This window comes from Somniosus microcephalus, chromosome 33, assembly GCF_052327205.1.
Source record: "Somniosus microcephalus isolate GS21.2 chromosome 33, FLI_Smic_1.0, whole genome shotgun sequence".
Classification (NCBI taxonomy): Eukaryota; Metazoa; Chordata; class Chondrichthyes; order Squaliformes; family Somniosidae; genus Somniosus; species Somniosus microcephalus.
Window position 1 is genome coordinate 36445459 of NC_141019.1, and position 8581 is coordinate 36454039.

The 8581-nt window shown below is 59.2% G+C and overlaps 1 protein-coding gene across 1 annotated transcript in view; it reads left to right on the forward strand.

Annotated features, from left to right (window-relative positions):
* The window catches only part of nxph4 (neurexophilin 4), a 23151-nt gene extending 18752 nt beyond the window's left edge, over positions 1-4399 (forward strand). Inside the window, exon 2 of the mRNA XM_085973054.1 lies at positions 3632-4399. Coding sequence (XP_085829180.1) covers positions 3632-4348 — 717 coding nt within the window. The 3' untranslated portion in view covers positions 4349-4399. The remainder of the gene's footprint in view (positions 1-3631) is intronic.
* The last annotated feature ends 4182 nt before the right edge of the window (positions 4400-8581 follow it).

An 8581-nucleotide genomic window follows, 5' to 3' on the forward strand; every position in this document is an offset into this window, starting at 1 on the left:
TCCCTCGCCCCCCTCCCTTCCTTCCCTCGCCCCCCTCCCTTCCTTCCCTCGCCCCCCTCCCTTCCTTCCCTCGCCCCCCTCCCTTCCTTCCCTCGCCCCCCTCCCTTCCTTCCCTCGCCCCCCTCCCTTCCTTCCTCGCCCCCCCTCCCTTCCTTCCCTCGCCCCCCTCCCTTCCTTCCCTCGCCCCCCTCCCTTCCTTCCCTCGCCCCCCTCCCTTCCTTCCCTCGCCCCCCTCCCTTCCTTCCCTCGCCCCCCTCCCTTCCTTCCCTCGCCCCCCTCCCTTCCTTCCCTCGCCCCCCTCCCTTCCTTCCCTCGCCCCCCTCCCTTCCTTCCCTCGCCCCCCTCCCTTCCTTCCCTCGCCCCCCTCCCTTCCTTCCCTCGCCCCCCTCCCTTCCTTCCCTCGCCCCCCTCCCTTCCTTCCCTCGCCCCCTCCCTTCCTTCCCTCGCCCCCCTCCCTTCCTTCCCTCGCCCCCCTCCCTTCCTTCCCTCGCCCCCCTCCCTTCCTTCCCTCGCCCCCCTCCCTTCCTTCCCTCGCCCCCCTCCCTTCCTTCCCTCGCCCCCCTCCCTTCCTTCCCTCGCCCCCCTCCCTTCCTTCCCTCGCCCCCCTCCTTCCTTCCCTCGCCCCCCTCCCTTCCTTCCCTCGCCCCCCTCCCTTCCTTCCCTCGCCCCCCTCCCTTCCTTCCCTCGCCCCCCCTCCCTTCCCTCGCCCCCTCCCTTCCTTCCCTCGCCCCCCTCCCTTCCTTCCCTCGCCCCCCTCCCTTCCTTCCCTCGCCCCCCTCCCTTCCTTCCCTCGCCCCCTCCCTTCCTTCCCTCGCCCCCCTCCCTTCCTTCCCTCGCCCCCCTCCCTTCCTTCCCTCGCCCCCCTCCCTTCCTTCCCTCGCCCCCCTCCCTTCCTTCCCTCGCCCCCCTCCCTTCCTTCCCTCGCCCCCCTCCCTTCCTTCCCTCGCCCCCCTCCCTTCCTTCCCTCGCCCCCCTCCCTTCCTTCCCTCGCCCCCCTCCCTTCCTTCCCTCGCCCCCCTCCCTTCCTTCCCTCGCCCCCCTCCCTTCCTTCCCTCGCCCCCCTCCCTTCCTTCCCTCGCCCCCCTCCCTTCCTTCCCTCGCCCCCCTCCCTTCCTTCCCTCGCCCCCCTCCCTTCCTTCCCTCCCTCTCCCCTAGTAGGATTGTGCTGCAGGAATACAAATTTCTTCTGGGTAAATGAGCTTGGTCAGTGGACCGGGACGTTTGCTCAACACTGAAAGATGATCCCAGTCATTCTCTTCAGTCATCAGCCCAGCCACATCTGTGCGGAGAGGGTGGTCTGATCGAGTCCATTACACCACCGGTGTATCCGACAGCCAAATATACAAGGAACATCCATTAACTCGTTCACTACCAAATCTGTTCGATACAGAGTAAAGCTCCCTCTACACCGTCCCATCAAACACTCCCAGGGCAGGTACAGCACGGGGTTAGGTACAGAGTAAAGCTCCCTCTAGACTGTCCCATCAAACACTCCCAGGGCAGGTACAGCACGGGGTTAGGTACAGAGTAAAGCTCCCTCTAGACTGTCCCATCAAACACTCCCAGGGCAGGTACAGCACGGGGTTAGATACAGAGTAAAGCTCCCTCGACACTGTCCCATCAAACACTCCCAGGGCAGGTACAGCACGGCGTTAGATACAGAGTAAAGCTCCCTCTACACTGTCCCCATCAAACACTCCCAGGGCAGGTACAGCACGGGGTTAGATACAGAGTAAAGCTCCCTCTACACTGTCCCATCAAACACTCCTAGGGTAGGTACAGCACGGGTTAGGTACAGAGTAAAGCTCCCTCTACACTGTCCCATCAAACACTCCCAGGGCAGGTACAGCACGGGTTAGATACAGAGTAAAGCTCCCTCTACACTGTCCCATCAAACACTCCCAGGGCAGGTACAGCACGGGTTAGATACAGAGTAAAGCTCCCTCTACACTGCCCCATCAAACACTCCCAGGGCAGGTACAGCACGGGGTTAGTTACAGAGTAAAGCTCCCTCTACACTGTCCCCATCAAACACTCCCAGGGCAGGTACAGCACGGGGTTAGATACAGAGTAAAGCTCCCTCTGCACTGTCCCATCAAACACTGCCAGGGCAGGTACAGCACGGGGTTAGATACAGAGTAAAGCTCCCTCTACACTGTCCCATCAAACACTCCCAGGACAGGTACAGCACGGGTTAGATACAGAGTAAAGCTCCCTCTACACTGTCCCATCAAACACTCCCAGGGCAGGTACAGCACGGGTTAGATACAGAGTAAAACTCCCTCTACACTGTCCCATCAAACACTCCCAGGGCAAGTAAAGATAATTTTAAAATCGAGACGCTGTTTAACCGGGACCCAGTGTAGAGCAGAGGGGTGATGGGTGAACGGGACTTGGTGTGAGTTAGGACAGCGCAGGGTTTTGGACAAGCTGATGTTCGTGGCGGGTGGAATGTGTGATTTCGTTAGAGGTAACAAAGGGCCCGGGTGAGGGTTTCAGCAGCGGATGATCTGAGGCAAGTGCGGAGACGGGAGATGTTACGGAGTGTGGTAATAGGCGGTCTTCGTTATGCCGCGGATATGTGGTCGGAAGCTCATCTCGGGGTCAAACACAACACCAGGGTTGCGAAGAGTGTGGTTCAGCCTCAGACAGATGTTAGGGAGAGGGATGGAGTCAGTGGCGGGGGAACGGAGGTTGTGGTGGGGACCGAAAACAACGGCTTCAGTCTTCCCAATATTTAGTTGGGGAAAATTTCTGCTCATCCAGAACCGGATGTCGGGCAGGCAGTCTGACAGTTTGAAGACCGTGGAGGGGTCGAGAGAGGTGGTGGTGGTGAACTCTACGAGGGGATGTCAAATCGAGGCCCCATCTGCCCCCTCGGGTGGACGGAAAAGATCCCACGGCCACTATTTCGAAGGTGAGGGGGGGTGAGGGGCGAGTTCTCCCCGGTGTCCTGGGGCCCATATTTATCCCTCAACCAACATCACTAAAAAAACACATGATCTGGTCATTTATCACATTGCTGTTCGTGGGAGCTTGCTGTGCGCAAATTGGCTGCCGCGTTTCCCACATTACAACAGTGACCACACTTCAAAAAATAAAACTCATTGGCTGTGAAGCGCTTTGGGAGGTGGGGAAAGGGGCGGGAGAAATGAGAGATCTTTCTTCCTTTCCCTCCCTCTCCTCCCCTCCCCTCTCCTTCCTCTCTTCTCTCTCCTCTCTTCCTCCCTCCCCCTCCCTCTCCTCCCCTCCTGCCTCCTCCCTTCCCTCCCTCTCCTCCCCTCCCTCTCCTCCCCTCCCCTCCCTCTCCTCCTTTCCCTCCCTCCCCTCCCCTTCCTCTCTTCTCTTTCCCCCTCCTCACCTTCCCCCCTCCCTCACCTCCCCTCCCTCTTCTCTTCTCCCTCCTCCCCTCCCTCCCTCCCTCCCCTCTTTCTTCTCTTCTCTCCCTTCCTTCCTCCCCTCTCCCTCTCCTTCCCTCCCTCCCCTCACCTTCCTCTCTTCTCTCCCCTCCTCACCTTCCTCCCTCCTCACCTTCCTCCCTCTCCTCTTCTCCTTCCCTCCCTCTCTCTCCTCCCCTCCCCTCTCTCGGTCTAGTTTGCTTCTTGACTTCCTCCTCTGTTGAAACCGCCAGGTCGCCTCTGCTGAAGATCACGTGACGAGGACCATCGACTTCTTCGACTTTGCCACCAGCGTCAAGAGCTTCAGTTATGACGGCGTCGAGACGCAGCCGTTCAACCCGGTCCGGATATTTGTCGAGGAGCCCCCCCAGGTGCGGACCCCGGCCGAGCGGTGGGACTGGTCGGGGAACCAGAGCCAGCCGGCCGCGCCGGGGTCCCGCCGCTCGAAACGCAAGCTGTCGCTGAAGGCGGGCAAGAGCAAAAAGATCTTCGGCTGGGGCGACTTCTACATCAACGTCAAGACGGTCAAGTTCAGCCTCCTGGTGACCGGCAAGATCGTGGACCACGTCAACGGCACCTTCAGCGTCTACTTCCGGCACAACTCGTCCAGCCTGGGGAACGTGTCGGTCAGCATCGTGCCGCCGACCAGGGTGGTGGGTTTCAACCTGGTGCCGCAGCAGCAGACGGTGCTGGAGCCCAAGGAGTCGCGGATGTTCAACTGCCGGGTGGAGTACGAGAAGACCAACCGGGCCAAGAAGAACCGACCCTGCCTCTACGACCCGTCGCAAGTCTGCTTCACCGAGCACACGCAGAGCCATGCCGCCTGGCTCTGTTCCAAACCCTTCAAGGTGATCTGCATCTTCCTGGTTTTCTACAACACAGATTACAAACTCGTGCAGAAGGTCTGTCCGGATTATAACTTCCACAGCGACCTCCCGTACTTTGGTTGACGGCATTGACCACGGCGACCTCCCTTACCCGCCCCCCCACCCCCACCCCCCCCCCCCCGCCCCCCTCATCGCTCCCCTTTCTTGCACCTCGCCTTTCCCTGGTGTGTGTGTTTTTTATTTTGCGGGGCTGGTCCGGCTGGAAGAAGAGGAGGAGGCGGCGTTCTAGGGGCTGGCGATGACCACACCGCCCGCTTTACCCGTCGACGAGCGCCCAGGCAAACGCGGATCACACCAACAGTGCACGTCGGGTCTGCCCGCACCTAGCGAGGAGAGGAGACTGTTCCGCAGGGGGGTGTGAGTTTGCTCCGATGTCCTGGGTCCGACACACAGTTAATCCATCTCTCTTCCTTTTTGTAATTTATATCGCCGTTATTCCATTTATTCCCGGTGGAAGAGTTGGCTTTCAAGGACGTTCTTCTCCCAAGCTCCAATTTTGCTCCGGTTCAGCTTTCATTGTCTAACACCTGTCTCCCGTAACCCCATCGACCCAACATCTGTCTCCCCGCACCCCATCGACCCGACACCTGTCTCCCTCACCCCATCGACCCAACACCTGTCTCCCCTCACCCCATCGACCCAACACCTGTCTCCCCTCACCCCATCGACCCAACACCTGTCTCCCCTCACCCCATCGACCCAACACCTGTCTCCTGTAACCCCATCGACCCAACACCTGTCTCCCCCTCACCCCATCGACCCAACACCTGTCTCCCCCTCACCCCATCGACCCAACACCTGTCTCCCCTCACCCCATCGACCCAACACCTGTCTCCCTCACCCCATCGACCCAACACCTGTCTCCCCTCACCCCATCGACCCAACACCTGTCTCCCCTCACCCCATCGACCCAACACCTGTCTCCCCTCACCCCATCGACCCAACACCTGTCTCCCGTCACCCCATCAACCCAACACCTGTCTCCCTCACCCCATCGACCCAACACCTGTCTCCCTCACCCCATCGACCCAACACCTGTCTCCCCTCACCCCATCGACCCAACACCTGTCTCCCGTCAGTCCCATCAACCCAACACCTGTCTCCCTCACCCCATCGACCCAACACCTGTCTCCCTCACCCCATCGACCCAACACCTGTCTCCCCTCACCCCATCGACCCAACACCTGTCTCCCGTCAGTCCCATCAACCCAACACCTGTCTCCCTCACCCCATCGACCCAACACCTGTCTCCCTCACCCCATCGACCCAACACCTGTCTCCCCTCACCCCATCACCTGTCTCCCCTCACCCCATCGACCCAACACCTGTCTCCCCTCACCCCATCGACCCAACACCTGTCTCCCCTCACCCCATCGACCCAACACCTGTCTCCCCTCACCCCATCGACCCAACACCTGTCTCCCGTCAGTCCCATCAACCCAACACCTGTCTCCCTCACCCCATCGACCCAACACCTGTCTCCCTCACCCCATCGACCCAACACCTGTCTCCCCTCACCCCATCGACCCAACACCTGTCTCCCGTCAGTCCCATCAACCCAACACCTGTCTCCCTCACCCCATCGACCCAACACCTGTCTCCCTCACCCCATCGACCCAACACCTGTCTCCCCTCACCCCATCACCTGTCTCCCCTCACCCCATCGACCCAACACCTGTCTCCCCTCACCCCATCGACCCAACACCTGTCTCCCCTCACCCCATCGACCCAACACCTGTCTCCCCTCACCCCATCGACCCAACACCTGTCTCCCGTAACCCCATCGACCCAACACCTGTCTCCCCTCACCCCATCGACCCGACACCTGTCTCCCCTCACCCCATCGACCCGACACCTGTCTCCCCTCACCCCATCGACCCGACACCTGTCTCCCGTCAGTCCCATCAACCCAACACCTGTCTCCCTCACCCCATCGACCCAACACCTGTCTCCCCTCACCCCATCGACCCAACACCTGTCTCCCCTCACCCCATCGACCCAACACCTGTCTCCCGTAACCCCATCGACCCAACACCTGTCTCCCCTCACCCCATCGACCCGACACCTGTCTCCCCTCACCCCATCGACCCGACACCTGTCTCCCCTCACCCCATCGACCCGACACCTGTCTCCCCTCACCCCATCGACCCGACACCTGTCTCCCGTCAGTCCCATCAACCCAACACCTGTCTCCCTCACCCCATCGACCCAACACCTGTCTCCCTCACCCCATCGACCCAACACCTGTCTCCCCTCACCCCATCACCTGTCTCCCCTCACCCCATCGACCCAACACCTGTCTCCCCTCACCCCATCGACCCAACACCTGTCTCCCCTCACCCCATCGACCCAACACCTGTCTCCCCTCACCCCATCGACCCAACACCTGTCTCCCCTCACCCCATCGACCCAACACCTGTCTCCCGTAACCCCATCGACCCAACACCTGTCTCCCCTCACCCCATCGACCCGACACCTGTCTCCCCTCACCCCATCGACCCGACACCTGTCTCCCCTCACCCCATCGACCCGACACCTGTCTCCCTCACCCCATCGACCCAACACCTGTCTCCCTCACCCCATCGCCCCACCTGTCTCCCCTCACCCCATCGCCCCAACACCTGTCTCCCCTCACCCCATCGACCCGACACCTGTCTCCCCTCACCCCATCGACCCGACACCTGTCTCCCGTAACCCCATCGACCCGACACCTGTCTCCCCTCACCCCATCGACCCGACACCTGTCTCCCCCTCACCCCATCGACCCACCTGTCTCCCCTCACCCCATCGACCCAACACCTGTCTCCCCTCACCCCATCGACCCAACACCTGTCTCCCCTCACCCCATCGACCCAACACCTGTCTCCCCTCACCCCATCGACCCAACACCTGTCTCCCCTCACCCCATCGACCCAACACCTGTCTTCCCCTCACCCCATCGACCCAACACCTGTCTCCCGTCACCCCATCGACCCAACACTCGGAATGACGTATGAGGAGAGATTGGGTCGATTGGGCTTATACTCGCTGGAGTTTAGAAGAATGAGAAGGGATCTCATTGAAACCTATAAAATTCTAACAGGACTGGACAGACTAGATGCAGGAAGGATGTTCCCGGTGGCGGGGGAGTCCAGAACCAGGGGCCACAGTCTAAGGATAAGGGGTAAGCCATTTAGGACTGAGATGAGGAGGAATTTCTTCACCCAGAGAGTGGTGAACCTGTGGAATTCTCTACCGCAGAAGGCAGTGGAGGCCAATTCATTAAATATATTCAAGAAGGAGTTAGATCTATTTCTTAAGGCTAAAGGGATCAAGGGATATGGGGAGAAGGCAGGGACAGGGTACTGAATTTGGATGATCAGCCATGATCTCATTAAATGGTGGAACAGGCTCGAGGGGCCGAATGGCCTCCTTCTGTGCCGTTATGATTCTATGACTCTTTGACCTCACTCTCATCATCCCATATACAGGGCAGGTTGAGAAAGTGGTTAAAAAAGCATACGGGATTCTGGGCTTCATAAATCGAGGCATAGAGTATAAAAGCAAGGAAGTTATGATGAACTTTTATAAAACACCGGTTCGGCCTCAACTGGAGTTTTGTGTCCAATTCTGGGCACCGCACTTTAGGAAGGATGTGGAGGGCCTTAGAGAGGGTGCAGAAAAGATTTACAAGAATGGTTCCAGGGGATGAGGGACTTCAGTGATGTGGAGAGACTGGAGAAGCTGGGGTTGTTCTCCTTAGAGCAGAGAAGGTTAAGGGGGAGATTGACCAGAATGGTACCAGGGGATGAGGGACTTCAGTGACGTGGAGAGACTGGAGAAGCTGGGGTTGTTCTCCTTGGAGCAGAGAAGGTTAAGGGGGAGATTGACCAGAATGGTTCCAGGGGATGAGGGACTTCAGTGATGTGGAGAGACTGGAGAAGCTGGGATTGTTCTCCTTAGAGCAGAGAAGGTTGAGAGGAGATTTGATGGAGGTGCTCAAAATCATGAGGGGTCTAGACAGAGTAGATAGAGAGAAACTGTCGCCATTGGCGGAAGGGTCGAGAACCAGAGGACACAGATTTAAGGTGATTGGCGGAATAACTTTTTTACGCAGCGAGTGGTTGTGATCTGGAACGCGCTGCCCGAAAGGGCGGTGGAGGCAGACTCAATCGCGGCTTTCAAAAGGGAATTGGATAAGTACCTGAAGGAAAAGAATTTGCAGGACTACGGGGAAAGGGCGGGGGCGTGGGACTAGCTGAATTGCTCTTACAGAGAGCCGGCACGGGCTCGACGGGCCGAATGGCCTCCTTCCGT